Below are 26321 nucleotides of genomic sequence, written 5' to 3'. Positions count from 1 at the left end.
GAAATTACATATTGTGTTATTGAATTCATACAAAAATGTATATTTAAACCTTAATTTTAATATGCAATACAAGGTTCTTTGTCTATATTAAAAATAAATTTCTAACGGATAGTCAAATTAAATTTTTATACGTCTAAAGTTAAAATTGTCACTAATATTATCATTTTTTATAAATGGTAAAATTTAAAAAATATTTTGACGTTTTAAGTGTAATATTTATAGGCATGAGAAATTGTTATATTTTAACAGTATTTAATGTTTATTTAAATGTTTGATATAAATATCAAGTCATTACGTTTATTTTTTTCTGAATTAAATAAAATGTTCAATTGCCGATATCAAAAACTTGTGTTGGATATTTATTTACCGACCTAATTCAATTTTAACAATATTTTTATTGATTATTGAAAATCGAAATCTCATGGTTTTTGACACTAATTATCTATTGCTTTGAGAAAAAATATTATATTTAAACTTTTATAAAAAAATAAACCTTCTAAGATTAGGATGTACTAGCAAGTAGAAAAACTAATTTATTTCATATTTATTTTTATTTTTAAAACAAGCATACATGACGTGCATAATAACTGTATTAAATTTTCTAGCTATTAAGCAATAGTCTAGACATCTTATATTATTTAGAGTATCTTTATTATGACGTTGGTATAAGAAATGAGCACTTGATGAGCAATACGAGATATTTATAATTAGTTTAATTTTTTTCTTATGTTGTCATCAATAGTATAGCAAGATTTAAACAGTTGCAGCTTGATTTTCTAAACCGGAAGTTGTCAATTCTTTGTAAAACTTGTGGACAACTACTATCTCAATCAATAGTACTATAAAAAATTAATATTCAGATTAATTTGATTCTATGATATTTAAAGTTTAAAAACATACTTATAATCGTTCCAACATCAATGCCAATTTCCATTATATGTTTAGTATCTATTATTATCTGGACGATTAAGATGATTAAAAAAAAACCAAGCAAGATTTTATGCACTAGCAGCCATTTTTTAATCACATTTCCATCATTAGGCTAAAAAAGAACATTTTTTTTTTATTAATATCCGACAATTAATAAATATATATTTTATAATACGTAAAAATACCTAATATAATCGAAATAATACTAACTACTAACTATAATAAGGTGTTGACTGTTGGAAATTAATACCTTACATTTAATATCACATGTTTTAAAAATTAATTATTTACCAGTATTATAGTAAAATAATAAATAGAATCAAAAACCTAAATAACTTGTAATAATTTTTTGAAACTGTTATTAATGGTTATGTCGTTCTCACAAAATTCTCATAAAATGCCGAATTTAAAAATAAAAGTTTTAAATTTATTATTAAGGATCTCAGGTAGCATTCATAATATCTATACATATAGCAAAACTAATTTTTTAATTTTTTTTAAGAACACCTTTTATGCAACAAGTACCTATACACATAAATTTTAATTAGGTAGGTACATAAAAAAAATTTCAACATTATTATTGTACATAATTCAATTCAATTATTTACTGTGCTTCCACGTAATAATCCATAGTTAAAGTATATTAATCCGAAGAATATAAAGATCGTCAATCCCATTAAAGCATAGGTAATATACATGTTAGGTAACTTATGTCCATCTTTTGGAAATTATCATTGAACTCTAAGAAACAAAATTATAAATTTTAAATTAAATTAAAATTAATATGATGTACTATTTTGATAGTATAAATTATTATTTTAGAAAATGAAAGCACGAGACATATACTTGTAAATTTAGCTATTTTACAGTCAATTATAACTGCTAATTAATTCCATTTTATACTTAGGTACTTTCATCACAAAAATATAATTTATTAATAATAAGAACACCAATAAGTTAAATTAAACAATTACCTATGTACAAATAAATTTTCAAAATTGTTTTAAAAGAAAAAAAATCGGTCTCGTATTAATACAAGATTTGATATGTTATTAAAAACAAATATACAAAATATTATTTACAAGCCGTTAATTGTAATTAAAATACACAATATATAAAACGACAATATCTTTTCAATTATATAATCTTATAAAAAAAAATTTCATTAACACAAAAAGTATTGTTGCATACGAAGATAATAATTTTACAATATGCGACTAAAATAAACACCACATAATTATGTGTTATGTTTATACAGATTTTAATAGAAAAGATGTTGTGCAATACAATTATTGTGTACACATATTTTGTTTTCGAAACTTTAACGAGCAATGGATACAGTGTGATAACTAACTCTAATCATATCAATTTTTTCGGAAATCATTATTAAAATTAATTGCTCATACGTACCATTGGGATGAGTTACAAGTTCCACTAATCCCACTACAGTTATCACCAACGCAAGAATTACTAATACCTGAAAATTAATATTACGTCATGTAAATATAATGTGTGTGTAATTTTCAAGCAATTTGACTAAAAACAAAACTGTTTCATAAGTAAATAAAAAAACTAATATTTTAAATGTAAATGATAAATAGCCAAAAGTTACAAAATATTTTTATTATTATATTTTTTTTAAGAATTGCTATTTGGCGTAATTTTCAAATCATTAAATTTATTCCTTTCTGAATTTTAATAAAAATCAATTTTATCAAAGACGTATACAGTGTATGTAGTTCAATTTTAACAGTATTGTTTGTCAGTTTTTACTATAGTTGAAAGTTAAAATTAAAATATTCTATTTTTATTTTCAATCAAATTGTTCAACTTACCATATTTATAACACCAATCACTCTACAGCGTTTCCATACAGCTACCCGTGTTTCATTCGTCGATGATGACTGCATGTTTAATAATATTGTATATTATACAACGCAATAAATCGAAGGTTTAAATATTGTTGAACGTTGAAAACGATTATCGTACACTTTACACGGCTGTAATTTTTTATTACTTTGAATAAAAATAAGTCGAAATTTTATTAAGAACGTACTGAGTCTGGTGTCTACAACCAAGTATAAAGAAAGATTGATTCTATAACAAATCAAACACGCACGTCACATAGATACTACATTTTGAAGCTAATAATTTGTATTCCAGCCAGTTATATTGTTATTTTAGTGGCCAACTAGTCATAAATATTATAATTCTAAATTATTTTAAAATAAGCTTTATGATTATGCCAGCGTAAATTATCATAAAGATTAGGCACTTATATTAATAATTTTTGTATAAAAAGAAAAATTAATAATTAAAATAATTTTTTTATATACTTATCAGTTATCATTGACATCATAAGTCAATATTTTAGTATTTGAGTTAATAGTGCTTAAGTCAGATTTATCATTTATGATCAGATTGTTAACAATAATAACAATCGTTAATTAGTACCGCCAATTGGCACGATAATATTTTATTAATATTATCGATAATTTTGGTGAAGGAAAACAAAAAAATTAAGTAATTTATTAAAATACCTATACAGATTATTTATTAGCTTACATTATACCGCTATAACTGATGCCTATAGGTAATTAAATAGAAAAAAATTAGTATAATAAATATTTTATTATTAATCAATCCTTCTGAATGTATACACAAATTTTTTCAAATATTGTATTGTGGTTAAATTTTTAATCTCATATTCGGTCCAAGTTGTGAATGTAAATTCTTACGTTGCTTCTCTTAATTTCGTCTAGATTTCACCCTCCCTTTCCGGTTTGTAGTTGGTTAGGCGCCAAGTTTGGACCCCTGAGAACGAGCTTTCTCATCATAGTCTATAGGCCAATATCAATTTTATCTGCTAATAATGATCATGTTATACAATTGTTTTTTAAATATTTTAGATGATAATGTAATATTTTAAGAGCATTAATAATTGGTGATAATTTCATAATTTCTTCAGCACTAAACTCGCTAGTTTAATATACAAATTTATAAATACTATTTTTACAAAAGTATTGTCTTCACAATAATTCTGTTATTTTATTGTATACAGTGGAACCTCGATTATCCAGTATCTGTGGTAATGGTGGAGAGGGAAAAATGAAAAACCACGGTTAATCAAGATTTTTTTATAACAATGAAATTTTGAAATTTTTTGTTTAATTATAATTATAAATACATACAATAATGTTGTACATCCATACATATTAATTATTGATATATATATATATATTATATATATTATGGTATATATGAAATTATCAGTCTGATATCGTGTATTGTGTAATATAAAATCTCCAACAAAAACCAAACGGTGAAAAAAGGCCAAGTTCTAAACTGCTCCTTCCCAAAAATGTTGGCCTATCAAAGTAGTGAAATCTGTATTGTGGCCAAGTTTGCTATTTTTAAATTCATAACCTCACTGCACTCCTACATTAAAGAGCAACACTCCTCTTTTATTTGTATTGTTTAACACTTAGCCAGTTTCTGAATGAGACAGAAACTAGACTTGGCCGCAATGCATATACCACTTCTATGATTCACTGTCTTTTTTGAGAAGAAATCTAAACCTTTTTCTTTTTGAGTGCAGTGAGGTTATGAATTAAAAAATAACAAACTTGGCCACAATGTAGATTTCACTACCTACTTTGATTTACTTTTGAAAAAATTTCAAATTTTAGATTTTTCCTTTTAGTTACACTGTAAAACATACCTTTGTGCCAAATTTCACGTTTCTACCTATATGGGAAGTGTCTATTAATTTTGATGATAAGTGATTGAGCGAGTGAGTCAGTGAGTCAGTAACAATATTCCAAATGTTGACATCCTCCCGTTTTGGAATGACACAATATTAAGATCTATATTCTTACAGCGAGTTAAGCTACTTAAGATTAATTTGTGTTTAAAATTTTAAAAGTTTATCTTAAGAGGAAACAGAGATACACGTGTTAGAAAAACTGGAAGATTTGGTTCGTGTAAATATACACTGTCATTGCTGAAACTTGGCCTGGCGCACTGCCGTGCGCTCAGATTTTCGATTATAATTATACATATATCTACAGTCCATATTTATTTTTAAATTTTCGGAAAAGTGAGCATGGTTAATCGAGGTTTACTGTATTTATTTATTGTAATTTAAACGGGATGAAAACCCAATTCATGTTTTATAATGAGTATAATAAATGGTGGGATTAAATATAATTTACAATGAGTAACCAGTATACAATTTACGGAAAATAGAATAACATTACAAACATTTAAGTAAAAAAAAAAAAGCATAAGTGTGATAATGATAATATCAAGTATTTAAAATAAATATTAAATAGGCACAAACGAAATACCTACGTACAAAACAATGAAATTTTAACAGTTTAGATGGGGGTACTCAAAAATATTTAAATCTGTAAAATAGATAGCTAGGCACTAAAAAATAAAAAAACTTAAAAAAAAATAATAAGAATACAAAAAAAAGCGTATTAATTGAATTATATAAGCATAAAATTATTAAGTATCTAATCTTTATGAATTTAAGTAGGAAAATAGTAATACTTTAACACTGACGTTAAGTGAGTATTCATAATAACAATTTTGTTGTGTTGAAAAAATTACAATAGTAACTATGTGACGGGAATGTTTATTTTGAATTTGCATACAGACATCAGAATTACATTTTTGTTAAATATTAGTTAGATTTTTACTCGAATTAATGGGTACCTAACCTCTGTTAAAATTGATAAGATTTCTGTTCTATAGGTTCGACAGTAAATAAACATAATAAAATATACACTATTAAACATGCAGCAGACAAGACAAATAAACGAATCACTGATAACTGTGTGGAAAGGATGTAGAGTGATCGGTCTTATAAATATGGTAAGTGTAGAAAAACATAATCAAAGTTAATCAAAAATAGAAAAACTCAGTTTTTATCAACTATTAGAAAAACTGACAAAAACATATTAAAACTGTAGTAATTGTCTGTCCCGTATTGGCGATGTGAACAAAAAAATTTTCAGAGACAAAGAAAAATATACCAAGGACCCATCCACCACTATAGACGCAAAAATGGGGGATGGCTACAATGCTACATAAATTGATATATTTTATACATGATAATGTAATACTTTATACAACTACCTAGTTAAATTTCAGATCAGTATTGATTAGCTATTGAGTATCATATTACATTTACAATTAGAAGACCAACCGACCACTAACCAACCCATTATTTAAAAAAATCTCAGAAGCAATTGCCTTTGAAATCATCGTTTACCTACCAGTTTCCACACCACTGCTATCACTCAAGTTATGGATATAATAAATTTGAACATTTTACTAAAATTCAGTAAGGATTAATGACAAATAATGATTTGAAATAATGAAATGTATGTCAAACATTTACAAAAACATTAAATACTAAAAAATGTAGTTTTAAAAATATTATTGTACTTTTTGAGCTATATTTTAAAATATTAATTTTGAATTTCTCGCAATTCAAAATACTTGCATACGGTTCAATATCATTCACAACAGTAATAAGGTTGTTTATATATTTTTTCAAATCACTCATTAATTTTTGAATTACGCGTCTGTTTAATATATATGATCGATAATGAGATACAGCCGAAATTACTACACAACAGTGCCAGTTTTTTGATGATTTTTATGATCACTGTTATATTTACGTGTCATAATTTTTTTTCAGATTTATTTACCTATTGAAATAGTCGGACTTGCCATTCATGCTTATTACATGGGATTTAATTTCAATGGTACGTGTCAAAAAATAATTTTAATAACAAATTGTTCCTAAAAATAAAATATTGCTAGAGTTGGCATACGACTCCTCAACATTTTGAAATCAAAGTTTTACAAAATTATACAGGACAATATCCTCTTTAATAAATATTGTTTACCCATATATTCCATAAAATACAATGAGTGATTTTTATAAAAATTTGCATATTAGAAAATTATATTATTGTATTATACTAAATTATATTATTTGATGCAATTCCAAATTTTATATTCTTAAAAAATATTTATTTATTTATTTTTTTAAAGAAAAGCTTCTGTCTTGCTATATTATATACCTACTTATAATTTAATCACAACAAAAATTCTTTGTAAACTAAGTATAAAAACTGCTGAGTAAAAAAAAATATTAGATTTTTAAGCACTATAAAGATGTGATATCATGATTCTGGATTCATAAATAAATGCTAAGTATATTGAATTTAAGTAAACTTATTTTGTTTCAATAATTGATTTACTTGGCGAGCAATTATTTAGAATAGTACATAAATATTAATAATAATATTTTTTAAATAATAATAATTTATCTTTTGGTAGTCCATCGCCATTTAATTATTTTGTTCATCACATTTTGTTTCTTTTAAGAAATAATAATAAGTAAATAAATTCTCGAAACAAAATAAGTTTACTTAAATTCAATATACCTACTTAGCATTAATCATGGTATCACATCTTTATTGTGCTTAAAAATCTAATATTTTTTTTTTACTTAGCCATTTTTACACGTAGCTTACGAAGGATTTTTGTTGTAATATTACTAATTTTTATTTATTTATCTATTTATTTTTATATATTTTTATTATCAATGGCAACAGCGACTCTAGAAGCGGGTGCCGTGATTCTGAATTTAATATAAATTTCCATTAAAAGTTTTGCACTTTTTTATTTATAACTTAATTTCTAAATGTACGATTTTGATGATTTTTACAAAAGCAGGTTATACACAATATTTCTGATGTTTTGGAGTTTACAGGAATTAATTGATGTTGTAGAAAATTAGTTATGTCGTATAACAAATTTGATTGTATTTAACACAGTTTAAATGGACAACTGCTTTGATATACTATACACATACCGTCGTGATGTTACTTTTTTTTTTATTATTATTAGTTAGTTTTTTTTTTTTTTACTTAGCTTCGCGCGAATAAATGTTCCATGTAATTTTATAATTACACATCAATCTATGGTAGTATTAATAAAAGATCACTATTTTCTTTTTAACTATTTTGAACATTTATTTCAATTAAGGTAAAAATAAAGATAATAGATTTAATATAAGTAGTAATAATAAATATAATACCTAATACGAGTACTAGCATTTTCAGCATTTAAAAAATAAAATTTATAATTAACTGTAAAATAATTAAGTTTGCAATTTATGTCTGATGGTTTCTTTTTTTTAAATTATAATTGATATTCTTACAATATTACGTATCATTTTAAATTTAATTGAAAATATGTAACATTATTTCTTAAAGACTATTTCGGCAATCCTGGAACATTAAAAACAATTTCGGAATATGCAGTCATCGCTGGAATTATCATAATGATTATGCTTGCCATCATGTTATTACATTCTAACTATGCATTATTTCGAAACTCAGTATAAAATAGTATTATGAATAATAAAATTTTTGAAAGTTGAAAAATGTTCTTTTTTAGGCTAATAATGAAATTAAGGTTTATATATGGCTGGTACAGCACACAATGGTGTTTTTTATTTGTTTTGTAATCTGTATCATCGTGGTAATATTTGAATATGAAGGTGTATTTTCATTTTGTTTTGCTCCCAACTTGGTTATAGGTATGGTATTTATTTAAAATATATTGTAATTTAAATTATTCTAGATTAATTTAATTAATAATTTTTTATAGTACTATTGATAGAAATAATTATTGTCAAAAAGTTATACAGAGAAATTACATCGGCTAGAGAGGGTAATATGATATATCAGCCTTAAAAGTTTAAACCTGAAAATTTGACAACAACATCGATGAACATTTTAAAATCAATTATGAATATATACGTTTTATAACTATATTGATAAATATTTAAGTCATTGAATGATCTGCAAAGAAGTTAAAATTCCAGATAGTCACTGTACCTAATATTAAAATTCAGCTTTCAAATGTCTAAATCAAATAATTAGACAAACAATCATTGGTAACAAAAAATGTTTTTAAAATATATTAATTAATAAATTACAATAACTTACGAATATTATTTGAGTATTTATAATACTATCATTTACTATAAATCAATAGTGACAACGAATCATAGGAAATAATGAGACAACATCTACCCATTTAAAATACGTGAACAAATTACTTAGTTTTTATTATATTAAATTTAGAAAGAATTTTTTTTTTTAACAAAATAAATGGAATAATAATAATAATACATTAATAGAGATATCATTATTATTTGTATTAATGTTATTATTTATTTATTTAAAAAGACAATGGATTAAAAAAAAATTATTTAACTTTTACCTTTTTCATAATTCGACTGCATCCACAGTTAAATAAATAAACAAATAAATTATAGTATAACAGTGCCCGTCTGTCAGGTATGTCAACACTTCGTTTGTAACCCATTTGTTTTCTGAATTTTTTAAACATCCGGAAGAATATTTTTATAAAATGGTATAGGCATTTTTTTTCAAACTATCATTCTGATCGAATAGAAATCATATTAATATATTCTAATTATAGGCTATTAATTCAAAACAGAGTAAATAATTGATTTAATTCATTAATAAATAATATTTTTGAAAGTTGAAAAAAATTATAAAGAATTAATAACGAATGATTCATTTCTCAGATACACTAGGTGGTAGTCCCAATATCTCATATTATGTAGTTTATGTCCACTTTTTAAATTTACGGACATAGATTCTTCAACTTCTACCCTGAAACAGATAATATATTAGTGTTGTATTTATTTGGATTCAAATACCTAAAACCTTTTTTAATCTTATTGAGTCATCTGCACAATCAAATACAGCTGTGAATAATAAGGTAAGGTGCACACGCATCATATTTTCCACGTATATTAACTTTTACAATTTAATTATTAATGTTTATTACTGAGGTCTACGGTCTACGGTCTACTTGGTCATTCTCGAATTACGACCTCGGGAGCCCTCCGATGACAAAAGAGAAAGGTAACAACGAAAATTAAAATAATTTAATAATTATATCTATTAGGTGACTATATTTGTTAGCACTTATAAATGTAGGGAAAATTTCATCAGATTCCAGTATTCATTCAAAGCTTAAGTCCCTTGTGTTTGCCTAGCATCTAATTCCACGTTTGCCCATCTAATTTATTAAAAGTATACTTAATACATTTTTATTTACTTTAATATTTTTATTAAATTCTTTTCTTTTCTTTTTACGTTATTACATTACTATGGTTTTAAAATGTATTAAATATCTCCATCTGACTTAATTAAATGACGTTTACGCTGACATAATGCACAACGTCAAACTACTAAAAAAAAACACGGAAATCTTTCTATTACAGAGTAAGAGGTACGATTGTACCTTGTCATTGAATTTATCGTTATAATAGTGTAATAAACGTGTTACATTTTATAACCTAATAATAAATTCTAACTTAGGGGTTAAAGGTAGAAACTGGTTATCTAAATTAGCAAGAAACATTGCAATTATCTATTATATACCTATATACAGAAAATATAATATCACAGAATATATTAAGTTATTTTGTTATATTAGGTATATAACATGGTTTATTTTATGTTATGACTCACTAGTCACTATGTATATGAGGCAAAACAATTACCTAATATTTTTGGTTATAAAAATCGACGATGTAGTGATGTAGATAATAAGATAATCGTGATCGCAACGAATGACAAAACTTCTGTGTCACTAGAGAGTAGAGAAGACTTCAACGCCTGCCGCCTGCTTAACCACGTCATCAGACCTAACCCTGTCATTTCGTTTGTACTCTATTATATTATTTAGTTTTATGGCTAATAGCACAGTAGGTATATTATAATATACCGTGGCTATAAGTATTAGATGGTTTCTCGTTTCGCTATAGTCTAACTATCAATACTCAGTGATATTATTACGCGCTTGCATTACTTATATTATAAAATATATTTTAGATTTTATCAGTTTATGGCTAATGAATCATGAGTTAGTACTATTTTAACCGTGCATAATTTCTATAAAATTACTTCCCAAAGTTACGGTATCAGGCATTAAACATTTTGTTTGATCGCAGTGATCAAAGCAAAATAAACATCTAAATGGCTATCAAGGTAAAATTTTGAATTAATATCATAAAATTTGTTATCTTACATTGCCATCCAAGGAATTTTATTTTATTATTTTACACATATACACATTTTGAAGTAAGTATTAAAGACTAATAATGTCAACTTCAGTCTTGACTGGTATAAACTAACTCAATTCTAAATTTAGGTATTATTTTATTTATACTGGAATATGTAGGTAGTATAATAACTGATTTTAATCATAATAAAAATGTTTTAAAATTTGAAAACAGAAAAATAGTATTATACTATTATGATAATAATCATACCCATTTACTGGTAATGTAGCGAATTGTAAACATAATCTAACTATCATAATAATTATTTTTGACCAGTCTATAATTCTTACATATTTAGTCTCATTTTTATTGTGTTTCATAAAATATTTAGTAAATTGTCTAATAGGTACTTATGGCACTTAATATATATACCTAATACATAAGTAGTAAATAATAAAGGTAATATAAATAAATTGGTAGGTACCTATTTAACTTGCACAATTGTACATAGACAATGAAGAATCCATTTTATGTTTTGATTTTGTTTTATCCCATAGATTTTTATGGATATTTTAATTTAAAGTGAGTTATAACTGTAAAATATAACTATCAAAAGTTGATAAGACTCATTTTGAAATTTAAGTATTATTAATACCCTACAACTTACAAGGTATGTACCCTAGTTAATATTATTAATTTTAAATTTTAAAATGTTGAATGTTTGTAGATTTTTTTCATTTAAATGTGCAGGACTAATTTGTAAAATCTAATAACTGTTGTGAGTGAGTATTATGTATTGTGTCATTACCTGTTAAATATCAAAATAATATTAAATCAATCAACACAAACTTGTTTATGCCGCATAGGTGTACAACATGTATGCTGTTTGACCTGTATGATATTACCTTAATAAAACTTAATGATAAAAAAAATAAACATATTAATATTAATTAAAATACAGACATTCTTTTTTCAATTTTTATATTGTCTATCAGGGAAAAGAGAAGTATAATAAAAATTATTAATCAATAATTACTATCATAACATTAACTAGAAATAAAACAAACTTTACAATTACGAAACATTGAATATCACAATAATTTCAGTCTTAATAAGTATGTAATTAATATATTTAGGATAAAAAGTTGACAATAAAAAGACAATTTTTGAAATATATTCATCCATTAAAATCAATGATTTGGATCAAATAGAATGTTGGATAGAACATATAAAGTATTTGGTTTAAGACTTTAAAATTCTGTATGAATACTATAGTGTGACATATAATACTTGTATGACTGAAGTTCGTTGTAAAATTCAGATAAATGTCAAATGCACCAAGAATCTCAGTTTTATATTATCTAAAAATTTTAATTATTTTATATGTTTCTGCAGATTGTATTTGAATCATGATAAGATGTAATTCTCGACAAATTATTTTATAGTTTTTAATATTGACTTATAACATGCATAGTTAAATAGTTTTTTTTTTTTAATAGTTATAGCTTGAAACTGATTACAGTTTATAACAATTTAAAAATTTTACTATTAAACATTTGTATTTTTTAACTTATTTTATTTTTTGTTTATTTAGTTAAAACAAATATGTAAAAATTATATAGTGAATATTTTCAATATAATATTTTCCTGGCAATGATACTATGACGTATGTATAAATAAAAATAAATGTACCTAATTAATTTTTGATAAATTTTCTGGCACACAAGATGTATTGTGTATATTGTATCTATATATTTCAGGTAGTTTAGAAAATGGACGCAATTGAAAAGTACTGGTAAAAATTAATTATGGGCACCTTAAGGTTATTAATTATTATGTGTGGTTTAAGGTTTTTAAAAAGCATTATTATCTTTAATATTTTAAACATACATAAAAACTATTGATTAATAATTATAATAAATTATAATTATTTATCATACTCAAATGATAATAATGAGTTTTGTAATTTATTAATATTTTTAAGAAACACTATTATTTGTGGGTTGTTAATTGGTATAGTCTATAGATTAGGCTTGTCTAAAAGGCCGATTTATACGTTTGGTTGTTGAATTTTTATAATACCGAGATTAACCGAAGTTAGAACTTCTTTGGAAATCATTCATCGACAAATGCATTTATCAATAAAACAAAAAAATGGTCAGATTTATGAATAATAAAAACATGTTTCTATCGATGGTGATGCCTAATTTTCAAAATAAAACGTTATGGCTGCATAATTAAGTACCTCAAGATATTAAACAATAGTCCAATCAGCTGTATCCTTATTGAATGTGAAAATTGGTTGTTGATATTAGAAAATGAGCAGTATGACATATTTATGATTGATTAAAGAATTCTTATGTTGTCGTCGATAGTATAGCAAGATTTAAACATTTGTAGGTTGGTTTTCTATACCGGAAGTTGTCAATTGTTTGTAAAACTTGAAGACAACTATTATCTCAATCAATAATACTATAAAAAATTAATATTCAGATTAATTTGATTCTATGATATTTGAAGTTTAAAAACATACCTATAATCGTTCCGACATTAAAGGCAATTTCCATTATATGTTTAGTATCCAATATTACCTGGATGATTGAGATGGCAATACACACAATAACCAAACATATATGCATTTGCAGCCATTTCTTAATCACAATTCCATCATTAGGCTAAAAAAGAACATTTTTTTTATTTATATCCGACAATTATACAAATACATATTTTATAATACGTAAATATACCCAATATAATTGCAATACTACTAACTATAATAAGGTGTTGGTATTTGGTAATTAATACCTTAAATTTAATATCACATGTTTTTAAAATGATTATGTACCAGTATTATATAGTAAAATGATAATAAATAAAATCAAAAACCTAAATAACTAGTAATAATTTCTTGAAACTGTTATTAATGGTTATGTCGTTCTCACAAAATTCTCATAAAATGTCGAATTTAAAAATAAAAGTTTTAAATTTATTATTAAGGATTTCAGATAGCATTCATAATATCTATACATATAGCAAAACTATTTTTTTTTTTTTTAAGAACACCTTTTATGCAAGTACCTATATACATAAATTTTAATTAGGTATATAAAAAAAAATTCAACATTATTATTGTACATAATTCAATTCAATTATTTACTGTGCTTCCACGTAATAATCCATAGTTATAGTATATTAATTGGCAGTATATAATGATCCACATTCCCATCGCAAAATAGGTAATATACATGTTAGGTAACTTATGTCCATGTTTTTGAACATTATCACTGAACTCTAAAAAACAAAATTATAAAATTTTAAATTAAATTAAAATTAATATGATTTACTATTTTGATAGTATAAATTATTATTTTAGAAAATGAAAACACGAGAAATACACTTGTTATTTAGCTATTTTACATTTAATTATAACTGCTAATTTTTAAATTCCATTCTATACTTAAGTATTTTCATCATAAAAATATAATTTATTAATAATAAGAACACCAATAAGTTAAATTAAACAATTACCTATGTACAAATAAATTTTCAAAATTGTTTTAAAAGAAAAAAAAATCGGTCTCGTATTAATACAAGATTTGATATGTAATTAAAAAAAAATATACAAAATATTATTTATAAGCCGTTAATTGAAATCAACATAATATACAAAATATAAAACGACAATATCTTCTCAATTATAAGATCTTTTAAAAAAAATTTTCATTGACACAAAAAGTATTGTTGCATACGAAAATAATAATTTTACAATATGTGACTAAAATAAACACTACATAATTATGTGTTATGTTTATACAGATTTTAATAGAGAAGATGTTGTGCAATACAATTATTGTGTACACATATTTTGTTTTTAAAACTTTAACGAGCAATGGATACAGTGTGATAACCAACTCTAATCATATCTATTTTTTTGGAAATCATTATTAAAATTAATTGCTCATACGTACCTTTGGGATGAGCTATAAGTTCCACTAACTCCACTATACAAAACACCAACGCAAGAATTACTATTACCTGAAAATTAATATTATATCATGTAAATATAATAGTAAAAATAATAATATAATATATTAGTTTACAAAGTAAATAGAAAAACTAATATTTTAAATATACATGATAAATAGCCAAAAGTTACAAAATATTTTTAAAATTACATTTTTTTTAAAAATTGCTAGTATAGATATTTGGCGTAATTTTCAAATCATTACATTTATTCCTTTTTAATTTTTAATAAAAATCAATTTTGTTAAAGTTGTGTACAGTGTATGTAGTTCAATTTTTACAATAGTTGAAAGTTGAAATTAAAATTTTCTATTTTTATTTTCAATCAAGTTAACAACTTACAATATTTATAACACCGATCACTCTACAGCGTTTCCAAACAGCTGCCCGTGTTTCATTCGTCGGTGCTGACTGCATGTTTAATAATATTGGATATTATACAACGCAATAAAACGAAGGTTTAAATATTGTTGAACGTTGAGAACGATTATCGTACACTTTACACTGCAGTAATTTTCTATTACTTTGAATAAATATTAGTCAAAATTTTATTAAGAACGTACTGATTCTGGTGTCTACAACTAAGTATAAAAAAAAAAATTAATTCTATAGCAAATCAAACATGCACGTCACATAGGTACTATATTTTGAAGCTAAAAATTTGTATTCCAGCCAGCTATATTGTTATTTTAGTGGCCAATTAGTCATAAATATTAGAATTCTAAATTATTTTAAAATAAGCTTTATGATTATGCGAGCGTAAATTATCATAAAGATTAGGAACTTATATTAATAATTTTCGTATAAAAAGAAAAATTAATAATTAAAATAATTTTTTTATATACTTATCAGTTATCATTGACATCAATAAGTCAATATTTTAGTATTTGAGTTAATAGTGCTTAAGTCAGATTTATCATTTATGATCAGATTGTTAACAATAATAACAATCGTTAATTAGTACCGCCAATTGGCACGATAATATTTTATTAATATTATCGATAATTTTGGTGAAGGAAAACAAAAAAATTAAGTAATTTATTAAAATATACAGATTATTTATTAGCTTACATTATACCGCTATAACTGATGCCTATAGGTAATTAAATAGAAAAAAAATTAGTATAATAAATATTTTATTATTAATCAATCCTTCTGAATGTATACACAAATTTTTTCAAATATTGTATTGTGGTTAAATTTTTAATCTCATATTCGGTCCAAGTTGTGAATGTAAATTCTTACGTTGCTTCTCTTAATTTCGTCTAGATTTCACCCTCCCTTTCCGGTTTGTAGTTGGTTAGGCGCCAAGTTTGGACCCCTGAGAACGAGCTTTCTCATCATAGTCTATAGGCCAATATCAATTTTATCTGCTAATAATGATCATGTTATACAATTGTTTTTTAAATATTTTAGATGATAATGTAATATTTTAAGAGCATTAATAATTGGTGATAATTTCATAATTTCTTCAGCACTAAACTCGCTAGTTTAATATACAAATTTATAAATACTATTTTTACAAAAGTATTGTCTTCACAATAATTCTGTTATTTTATTGTATACAGTGGAACCTCGATTATTCAGTAGTCGGGGTGGTAATAGCGGAGAGGGAAAATTAAAAACCACGGTTAATCAAGATTTTTTTATAACAATGAAATTTTGAAATTTTTTATTTAATTATAATTAGAAATGCATACAATAATGTTATACATCCATACATATTAATTATTAATTATTATTATTCATAATATATATATATATATTATGATATATATGAAATTATCAGTCTAATATCGTATATTATGTAAAATAAAATCTCCAACAAAAACCAAACGGTGAAAAAAGGCTAAGTTGTAAACTGCTCCTTCCTAAAAATGTCGGCCTATCAAAGTAGTAAAATTTACATTGTGGCCAAGTTTGCTATTTTTTAATTCATAACCTCACTGCACTCCTACATTAAAGAGCAACACTTCTCTTTTATTTGTATTGTTTAACACTTAGCCAGTTTCTAAATGAGGCATAAACTAGACTTGGCTGCAATGTAGATACCACTTCTATGATTCACTGTCTTTATTGAATATCATTAACATATTCTGTACTTGAATAATTATATTATATTTTGTATTTGAATAAAATAAATTTAACATTATAATGTTTTATAAATATATATATATAAGTTAACCAAAAACAATTTCTTATTACATACCATATTTATATTGTAACACTATTTGAAAGAAAACGTTTATGCATGCCAATAGCGCGCCACTTCACACGTTTATAATTATTATAATTAGTTTGTTTTAATTATTTATCATATTTAAATAGTAATAGTGAGTTTTGTAATTTATTAATATTTTTAAGAAATGCTATTATTTGTGGGTTGTTAGTAGGTATAGTCTATTGATTAGGCTTGTCTAAAAGGCCGATTTATACATTTGATTATTGAATTTTTATAATACCGAGAAGTTAGAATTTCTTTAGAAATCATTCATTGACAAATGCATGTACCAATAAAACTAGAAAATGTACAGATTTATGAATAATAAAAACATGTTTTCATCGATGGTGATGCCTAATTTTCAAAATAAAACGTTATGGCTGCATAATTAAGTACCTATTCAAGATATTAAACAATAGTCCAATCAGCTGTATCCTTATTAAATGTGAAAATTGGTCATTAATATTAGAAAATGAGAAGTATGACATATTTATGATTAATTAAGGAATTCTTATGTTGTCATGTATGGTGTAACAAAAACACTTGAAAGCTGATTTTCTCCAATAGATGATGTAACTTGTTTGTAGAACTTGTGAACAATTATTATTTCAACCAATAGTACTATAAAAATGAATATTCAAATTAATTTAGTTGTATGATATTTGAAATTTAAAAACATACTTATAACTGGGATACCCATGAAAGAACATAAAGTTGGATATTGATAATTATAGAATACATCCAAGATAAATATTAGAAGAAAAAAACAAAATATAATTTTATGGTATAACAGCCATTTTTTAATCACACTTCCATTACTAGACTAAAAAAGAATAATTTCTTATTATTAATGTCCAACAATTTTAGAATATGTAAATCTCATAATAAATTCGTATATTATTATTATTATTTTTTTTTTTTATTATTATTCGTTTTTTCGTATATATAATGTTATACTACATGTTATAAAAACTAATTATTTACCAATATAGTACAATATTACATAAATATAATCCAAAATCTAAATTTAACTTAAAAGAAATGATGATACATTTTTTTTGAAAATTATTTTTAATAGTAAGTAATGTAGCTTTCAAATAATTCTTTAGAAATTTCGAGTTAAAAATGAATTAAGAATTCCAGATTGCATTCATAATATCTATGCATATAGCGAAACTTATTATTTTTTTTATCAATATACAATATACATACATTTTAACTTACCTATTCAACTAATTAAAAATTTTTTTTTTAAATTTCAATAATTTTTTTTTAACTTTCGACATTATTATTATTTATAATTGAATTATTTACCGTATTTAGACTTAACAATCTATAGTTAGAATATAATAATATGCAGACGAGCATGATCAACAAAAGAACGATGACTAAGTATACAAAAGCCGGATTTTCCCTTTCTTGTGGTTTGAAAAAATCTAAGAAACAAAGTTACTTAGTTACATACTATTTTAAATTAATACGTACGATTTTAAAATAAAAATTAATAATCATTTAAGAAAAAGAAACCATGAGACATTAATTGGTAAATTAAATTATTTTACAACTAATTATTTCTTAAATTGCTACCTATTTTTATTTAGATATTTTATATTTGTAAATGCTGAGAATACCATTAAGTTAAATTAAACAATTATGTATAAATAAATGTTCAAAATTGTAAAAAAGAAAAAATCGGTCTCTCGCCTAGTGCTAGTGCTAGTCACTAGATGATATGTAATTATAAAAATATAAAAAAAATATATTTTATAAGTTGCAGTTTGCTATAAGTAGGTATAATTAAGACTCAAGAGACAATAATATACTCGTACAACTAACATAACACTATCTTTTTATAACAACTTGTTATTAAAATAATTACTTATACATACCATCAATATAGATTTCCATATATATTATAAATAATACAAACACCAATAACTCGAAACTTAAAAGTATCTGAAAAAAAAAATTATGACATAGGTATAAATATAACAGTTACACCAATAAATGGTTATTGGTAACATCATAAAATGTTACAAAAATTCATCTAAAAAAATTCAGTTAGGCACAAGATGTGTTTGACATCAATAGGAGGAGAGTGGTTGGTTGAAGCTCAAGTCTATATACTAGATATTTTATGATACCTAAGTTTTACGTCATAATAAAACCCCTAAAAAATTGCTAAAATTATTTTAAACAGGTAATTATTTGAATTTCGTAGGATTTTGAAATAGAGATAAAACATTTTTGTTAAATGTTAATGTTATGCGAAAATAATTTCCAAGCTTTTTCTCTAAGAAACATAACTGTTTCCAAAGTAAATAGAACAAAACTAATATTTAAATATAAATAATGAATAACCCAAAAAGTTACAAAATATTTGGTATTCTTGTATATTCTTGTCGTATGCGGTCTACCACACACTTGTCGCTACCGCTCATGCTTTTAAGTTTATAATACATTTAATAATACACAATTATAGTAATAATCCAATAATACACGTCACAATCTAATCCTATATCTACATGAAAAAAAAAATATATAAAAAAATATGCATTATATGCATTATAATAATATGTATTAGTAATTAGTGTATTACAATATAATATGGCAATATGTATTGAAAATTAAAATTGACTATTATTTTTATGATTAAAATTATAGGTATAGTTTAACATACCTATTTTAAAAAACATTCAAATGTGTTGTCATTATTGATTTTGATACACCACTATTGTTCCACTTAATACGATAACAGCGATGATGATGATGTACTATGATGCATTTAACTATTTAAAGTTTTAAACCACCCTATAAACTTTCTACACGTTATGTGTATACACCATTGGTGGGATTGACAAAAATTTGGGAATGGTTGAATGATTTTATGTAAGGTACCTACCCCCAGGGCCGGATTTAAGCGCAGGCTAAATAGGCTGTAGCCTATGGGCTTGCACCACAACAGGACCCTCACCGCACATCACACAACTAAAAAAAAAAAAATAGCTCCGTCTACATATAGTACTATGTCCTTCTAAAAACCCTCTAGTAGGGCCTACACTAGAATTAAGCTTAGAGGCCTACAAATCCTAAATCCGGACCCTGAGTACCCCTTTAGTTGAGTTTGGAAAAATGTATCACGTATTACAACACAACCTATAAACTATAACTGATTATTTCATACGCTAGACCTAGGTTAGTTTATAGTATTATATTATTATTATAGAAATTTCATAGTTAAGATAAAACCTATAATCACCGGTCGAATCATTGGAATTGGAAATGACTATGTAATATATTATATATAGATGTGTGGCAGATGAAAGGTATGCGGTAGACCGCATGCGACGCGTAGAAACACGCATGGAAGACGACAAGACGTGTGCGGGGTATAACGCATACGACAAGAATACCAAATATTTTAAAAATTAGATTATTTCTAGAAAATGCCATTATAAACATTTGACGTAAATTTCAAACCATTACATTTATTTATTTCCTAATTTTAATAATCAATCTTATCAAAGACTCGTGTTGATGTGTTGTGTACCTATATTAAGTTCAATTGTAACACTATTATATTTTTGACTTTAATTAAGTTTTTTAAACTTACACAATTTATAAGACCGATCACTCTACAGCGTTTCCCCACAACTGTCAGTGTTTCATTCGTCTGGCCTGTCTGCATATTTAATAATGGATATTGTACAATGAAGTACAACGAATGTTAAAAATCTTGTTGAACGTTGAGAATGACGATCGAACATACTTTACATTGCAATAATTTCCTAGTACCTATACTTTAAACAAAAAAAAATATATGTCTACATTTAATTATAAACGTATTGATTCTGGAATCTGTAAGCAAGTACAAAAATAAAATAATTATGTATTATCAAAACAAACATGCATGTAGCATAGTTACAAGGTAGGTATTAAAATTTTTAAGCTAATAATTTGTAGTCTTGTTCAGCTATATTATTATTGTATTAGTGGTCCACTGGTCGTCAATGTTAGCAGCAAACGCCAAATAAAACAATTAACAAGCTGTAGGATTAAAAGGGATGTTAAGTGTTCATAAAGATTATATATATTTTAAATGTATAACTATTAATAATTTTAAATTCATATATATATGTATTATGAGAATGTGTGTGTATGTGTGTGTGTGTGTGTGTGTGTGTGTGTGTGTGTGTGTTGTGTGTGTGTGTGTGTGGTGTGGTGTGTGTGTGTGTGTGGTGTGTGGTGTGGTGTGTGTGTGTGTGTGTGTGTGTGTGTGTGTGTGTGTGGTGTGTGTGTGTGTGTGTGGTGTGGTGTGTGTGTGTGTGTGTGTGTGTTGTGTGTGTGTGTGTGTGTGTGTGTGTGTGTGTGTGTGTGTGTGTGTGTGTGTGTGTGTGTGTGTCTATAGTAGTTAATTCATATTTTGATACTTAACCATTTATTAGGTGTTTAGCACCTATACTTATATTCGGCCGATCTAAAATAAAGTTGTTTTACTTAACACGATAACTTTATAGTTCTAAAAACCCTTTTTCGCTAAGTTTTTATTGAACACGCAAAAACGTGTAGGTTTTTACTAACAACAAAAAAAAAATTATGTTTATATACCTATTCTTATAATTTTTGAATCACTATAAGACTAACTCACGAGGAACTTCGTATTAAACTTTCAAGTATTTTGACTCGAATAAAAATTTTATCGATATTTATAAAAAAAAAAACTAAAACAAAAACGAATATTTCAAATGCATATAAATAGACTTAAAATAAGCGAAATGTTTTGAAAATTAAATTATGTAAAGAAAATGCCAATCCAAAGAATTGGTGAAATTTTCAAGTACGTCTTATACTTTTTGAATAAGAACAAATATTTAACCTTTATGTGATTGGATTTGTTACCTTTATGTTACCTGGGTAACTTTTTAGTTTTTAAATTTATTTTTCTCTTAAATTTTTAGTATGCATGTTTTGTAATTCCGTGACATCTTTCAATAGCATATACTGGTTACAAAATTACATTTTTTTTTATTTAAAAATTTTTAATTATTGAACTTGTTGGAACTAACAAACACGGTTGCATGTTTGAAGGCAAAAATCTTTTATTTTTTTCTGACAGAGCCTACAAAGTAATATTTCAAGAATTCAATATAGTAGCCAGATGCATACTTGTAAAAAAGTTGCCTGTTGTCACATTTTGTCCAGAACTTTTATACGTAGCAACTAAGTCTAGAACTGTACGTTCACCTATATTTACTTGACGTTCACCATCTTGCGGCTTACCAGTGTATATTTTAACTTGTAGAAGGTGTACCTACGTTTGCTGCATTGTTAATTGAACTGAATTATTAATTGCAATTTTAAGTATTCACTAATTATAAATTGTTTAGTACTTTTATTGATAGCATATAATTAAATGATCTATTACCATATGATATTAGTCATCTTATTATGTTTAAAGATGAACTTACACATATTGGCTCATATATATTTTATTAACATCTTTTTGTTTATACATTTAAGTATAACTTTGTATGGAAGTCAATGACATATGTACCTACTGCCAAGATTGATATGATTTTAGATTAAAAAAAGTATCTCCAACAACAACAGTTTTCTAAATATTCTATTTATCATTATTTAATTTGTCACGGGCAACGCCGTACGGGATCAGATAGTGTTATTATATTGCTACTTTTTCACTTAACATTTTGTTTAAGTTATCAGTGGTTTCCAAATTTATTTTTGATTTTGATACCTAATATTTTTAAATTTTAAATTAAAAAAAAGTAATAATAAATTGAATTGTTATCATTAACATAATATTATTATGTTATGAAAACTTTTTTTTAGTTTGTACTTCTATAGATATTTACAATAAAAATATTAAGAACTTCACTGACTTCCCTGTAATATGGACTACAAGCCAGATACTTTATTATAAGATAACATAGTACTACTTACTTATATATGGTATGTTATTGTGTTAAGTATACTTTATAATTATTATGTATGTATGTTTGCATCATTTTTGTTATCGATTTATTTTACAAAAATTGAATTCTTGAATTACATAATATTTAGCAGGGGTGACTCTTAAATAATATTTGATAACGACTTATGATTTATATAATTATGATATTACGTTTTTAAAATTGAAGTTCATTTTTTTTTTTTATATATAGCATGGCATATTATGTTTAGTATGGCAATATCACTTAAGAAACTACTTACAATAATTAACTGTAGATGAAAAGGTTCGTCTACCTATTATGGTACGCAATATTTGTTTTTCTTCGTTGAAGATATTTTACTTTTTGTTAGAACAATTATTCCAGAACTGACAAATTTGATTTTTTCTAGTAGGTACATTCTCATGTGTTAATTTTTTTCTCTTCGAATTTGAAATTCAAAAAATATTTTAAAATAGGTACTACAAGTACAAATTTTAAAGATTCTAGAATGTATTGTTTAAAAAATGCAGGCAGTATTTTCCATGCAAATTATCTTAAAATAATTTCACCAAATTCCCTTAATTATTCACAACTATTGTAAAGCAACATAATGCGGGTATACTGGGGTATTAAAATACCCTGTGTATTATCATTTTTTGTAAAATAATTTTTAAAATAACATTAATATTTAACTGAATAAACTTGACCTGTTATTTTAATAGACATTAATGCATTATTTTTTATGTAAGTACCTAAAGAAACAATAATATGCCTTTTAATTTGTAGAATTTAGCTTAGGTACATTGTGCATGCCATTCATGCTATTAAATTTGTATACAGGATTCATTTAAAAATAATGTTTAGTTATAATTAAGAAAAACTAAGTCGTACAATCAGTGTGATATAGGTGGAAATCAAAAAAAAAAACCAAATTATCATCATTTTTTATGGGTTAGTTATTACTTATTAATATTAATTTTAAACGTTTACAACTAAGTATATTGTTTGTTAACTATTAACTTAGAGTTTAATATTCTTAACACCATTATACATAAATATTGTGTTTTTAAAATAATTGACATGTTTTATTAAATAATTTTTTCCAACTACATCCTTATATGCTTATAACATTGCTAAATTTAGTCTACTTGTCTGTCTTACAAACATGATATAACATAACAAATTTGTGTGCAACAGAATCCATTTTCTGTTTTTAGCTTTAATAATCAAATAAATTTACCTATTGAAAACTTCAAAGTAAAAATATTACCTAAGGCTTTTCCTATAATTAAAATAATATTAAAATATTTAAGTAAGTTATTTGCAGGACTCATGAGTTTATGCATTTGCATATCAATCTTGCTAAGTCATATTTAATGTTAGGTGACAGAATATTTTTACCAAAATTTTATCAAAATACAATAATTTATATTTTTGCACAGAATAAAATATATGAAAGTTTTTGTAACATCAAATTATTAAAAATAAATTGTTTTGATGTTTATTTTATTAGATTATTGATAGATATTTTTAATTTATTTTTGGAATTAAATTAATTAAACAAATAAAATATAACTTTTAATAATATGAATGGAAATTTTACGTTATTCCAAAATTTACTTATAATATTTTTATTTTTTAATCTACATATTTTTCCAGCTTTTAATACATAAATGCTTACTTATTTAGGCATTTTTTAAAGCATGAACTCACGTGCCGGAGTTTTATTAGAATTTATAGGGTTATTTATTTTACCATTAATCAATTTTATTAAATATTAATTTTAAGTGATAGTAGATTTAGTTTCATGTGTCGTCAAGAATTTAAAGATGAGGTTAAAACAAAGCCTAAATCATTTAAAATATCTACACAGGGCAGTAATATATTATCCTAAATAATGTCATATATTCGTATTTTCTAGTTCGATAAAAGGACATTATTTTAAATTTATCCACATTTGTACATTACCTAATTACACGACACTAATCTAAAGTCTGACAAGAAATTTTTTGTAGAACAATGCAATTAGCAATGCATGTAATATTAAAAAATAATTTTGTATCATCAGTGTATAATGAAATATAAGAAGAATAGAAATTTATATATTTATTAACATGAGAAGTAAAGACAGATTAACAATACCCATTCATTATAAAATTAATTTTAGAAAATAGAAAATAAAACTTTTAAAAACAATTTGGATATTTGTGAGTTTAGAGGACCCACACATGCATGTGCTGTTTTCGTCTTACATACATACAACATTGCAAATTTTCATTCAGCAGAGTCAATTTTATACTGTTAGCTTTAATAATAGAGTAAGTTTTTAGTTTATCTATTATTAAATTTAAAGGTAAGAATATTATCTAGACAATCTCATAAATATTTATTGATATTTTAATTTTGAAGCAAGTTACGAGTATTTTAATGTTTAAATATTTCACATAGCTATAACTCATTTAAAAATTAAAGTATCAATAAAAGCCGATGAGATGTCATTGATAATATTATTACCTTTAAGTTGGACAATCGGTAAATTTACTCCATTATTAATGCTAACAGCATAAAATTGATATCGCTGAACGAAAATTTGCTATGATGTATGAATGTAAGACAGAGACAACACGTGTGGATGAGGGGCATCCTCTTAAAGTGAAATTGGCAATTTCACAGAACTTAAATTTTTTAAAAATAAATATTTTATCAATAAATATAATTAAAAATGTTTTGTAAAATTATTTTTTAGTTTGAATAATACAATTTGAAGTATACACAATTTTCATATTTATCTTCACTGAATATAATTTTAATTAAGTATTCAGTTTCAGAGGTACTCAATAGAGAATCAATGTTAAAAACCATTATGTTTAAGAAGAATAAGTAGATACTTCTTATATATTTTTAAAAACAAATACATTGTAATATATGTTACAAATAGCCATGCTCGTGCACTTTGTTGCTCGTAAATAATACATCAAAAATTGATTAAAATTTGGTTATTCAATAGTGGGTGGATAAATAATACGAATTTAAATGAGTTTTAATTGGTAATTGGACCAAT

At 24.6% G+C, this 26321-nt stretch overlaps 3 protein-coding genes across 15 annotated transcripts; 1 reads left to right on the top strand and 2 right to left on the bottom strand.

Annotated features, from left to right (window-relative positions):
* Nucleotides 1-532: 532 nt before the first annotated feature.
* On the bottom strand, nucleotides 533-15730 carry LOC114132141 (uncharacterized). Of its 3 annotated transcripts, none has more exons than XR_007606104.1 (5): nucleotides 2766-3062; nucleotides 2341-2407; nucleotides 1539-1671; nucleotides 901-1042; nucleotides 533-839 (listed from the first exon to the last, which is right to left on the bottom strand). XR_007606104.1 is itself a non-coding variant. In XM_050207403.1 (5 exons), exons 1-5 carry the CDS (start codon nucleotides 15503-15505, stop codon nucleotides 754-756), a joined length of 504 nt encoding a protein of 167 aa, XP_050063360.1. In that variant the 5' UTR covers nucleotides 15506-15697; the 3' UTR covers nucleotides 533-753. The 3 variants fall into 3 exon arrangements, 2 of the variants coding, with proteins under 2 accessions (XP_050063360.1, XP_027853333.1); XM_050207403.1 differs by lacking the exons at nucleotides 1539-1671; nucleotides 2341-2407; nucleotides 2766-3062 and adding exons at nucleotides 14223-14356; nucleotides 15034-15100; nucleotides 15431-15697; XM_027997532.2 differs by lacking the exons at nucleotides 533-839; nucleotides 901-1042; nucleotides 1539-1671; nucleotides 2341-2407; nucleotides 2766-3062 and adding exons at nucleotides 12621-13537; nucleotides 13599-13740; nucleotides 14223-14356; nucleotides 15034-15100; nucleotides 15431-15730.
* On the bottom strand, nucleotides 3543-22413 carry LOC126552686 (uncharacterized). 8 transcript variants are annotated; one of them, XR_007606101.1, is made up of 7 exons: nucleotides 22209-22413; nucleotides 20923-21356; nucleotides 19199-19265; nucleotides 18624-18745; nucleotides 17991-18127; nucleotides 17706-17930; nucleotides 16208-16461 (listed from the first exon to the last, which is right to left on the bottom strand). XR_007606101.1 is itself a non-coding variant. In XM_050207400.1 (6 exons), the coding sequence occupies exons 1-5, from the start codon at nucleotides 20995-20997 to the stop codon at nucleotides 17821-17823; spliced, it is 516 nt and encodes a 171-aa protein (XP_050063357.1). In that variant the 5' UTR covers nucleotides 20998-21216; the 3' UTR covers nucleotides 3543-3796; nucleotides 17706-17820. The 8 variants fall into 8 exon arrangements, 4 of the variants coding, with proteins under 4 accessions (XP_050063357.1, XP_050063358.1, XP_050063356.1 ...); XM_050207400.1 differs by lacking the exons at nucleotides 16208-16461; nucleotides 22209-22413 and adding an exon at nucleotides 3543-3796 and having other exon boundaries at nucleotides 17991-18132; nucleotides 20923-21216; XM_050207401.1 differs by lacking the exons at nucleotides 16208-16461; nucleotides 22209-22413 and adding an exon at nucleotides 3543-3793 and having other exon boundaries at nucleotides 17991-18132; nucleotides 20923-21216.
* Nucleotides 5558-8977, top strand: LOC114132149 (uncharacterized). Of its 4 annotated transcripts, none has more exons than XR_007606106.1 (6): nucleotides 5559-5811; nucleotides 6091-6323; nucleotides 6644-6710; nucleotides 8232-8356; nucleotides 8416-8557; nucleotides 8629-8977. XR_007606106.1 is itself a non-coding variant. In XM_027997536.2 (5 exons), the coding sequence occupies exons 1-5, from the start codon at nucleotides 5734-5736 to the stop codon at nucleotides 8712-8714; spliced, it is 498 nt and encodes a 165-aa protein (XP_027853337.1). In that variant the 5' UTR covers nucleotides 5558-5733; the 3' UTR covers nucleotides 8715-8977. The 4 variants fall into 4 exon arrangements, 1 of the variants encoding a protein (XP_027853337.1); XR_007606105.1 differs by having other exon boundaries at nucleotides 5560-5811; nucleotides 6091-6283; XM_027997536.2 differs by lacking the exon at nucleotides 6091-6323 and having other exon boundaries at nucleotides 5558-5811.
* Nucleotides 22414-26321: the final 3908 nt, after the last annotated feature.

Source organism: Aphis gossypii, chromosome X (assembly GCF_020184175.1).
Source record: "Aphis gossypii isolate Hap1 chromosome X, ASM2018417v2, whole genome shotgun sequence".
NCBI lineage: Eukaryota > Metazoa > Arthropoda > Insecta > Hemiptera > Aphididae > Aphis > Aphis gossypii.
The sequence above is the reverse complement of the archived record's forward strand: the minus strand, read 5'-3'. Positions and strand labels throughout refer to the sequence as shown.

Bases quoted from the DNA above. Each gene is read 5' to 3' on its own strand.
- LOC114132149 (XM_027997536.2), top strand. From the start codon at position 5,734: ATGCAGCAGACAAGACAAATAAACGAATCACTGATAACTGTGTGGAAA. The intron at 6,711-8,231 runs GTACGTGTCAAA...TATTTCTTAAAG, and splicing joins CATGGGATTTAATTTCAATG to ACTATTTCGGCAATCCTGGA. The intron at 8,357-8,415 runs GTATAAAATAGT...GTTCTTTTTTAG, and splicing joins ATGCATTATTTCGAAACTCA to GCTAATAATGAAATTAAGGT.
- LOC114132141 (XM_027997532.2), bottom strand. From the start codon at position 15,505: ATGCAGTCAGCACCGACGAATGAAACACGGGCAGCTGTTTGGAAACGC. The intron at 14,357-15,033 runs GTACGTATGAGC...TTTGTTTTTTAG, and splicing joins ACTTATAGCTCATCCCAAAG to AGTTCAGTGATAATGTTCAA. The intron at 13,538-13,598 runs GTATGTTTTTAA...AATTTTTTATAG, and splicing joins TAATGTCGGAACGATTATAG to TATTATTGATTGAGATAATA.
- LOC126552686 (XM_050207400.1), bottom strand. From the start codon at position 20,997: ATGCAGACAGGCCAGACGAATGAAACACTGACAGTTGTGGGGAAACGC. The intron at 19,266-20,922 runs GTAAGTTTAAAA...TTTTTTTTTCAG, and splicing joins TGATCGGTCTTATAAATTGT to ATACTTTTAAGTTTCGAGTT. The intron at 18,746-19,198 runs GTATGTATAAGT...TTTGTTTCTTAG, and splicing joins TATGGAAATCTATATTGATG to ATTTTTTCAAACCACAAGAA.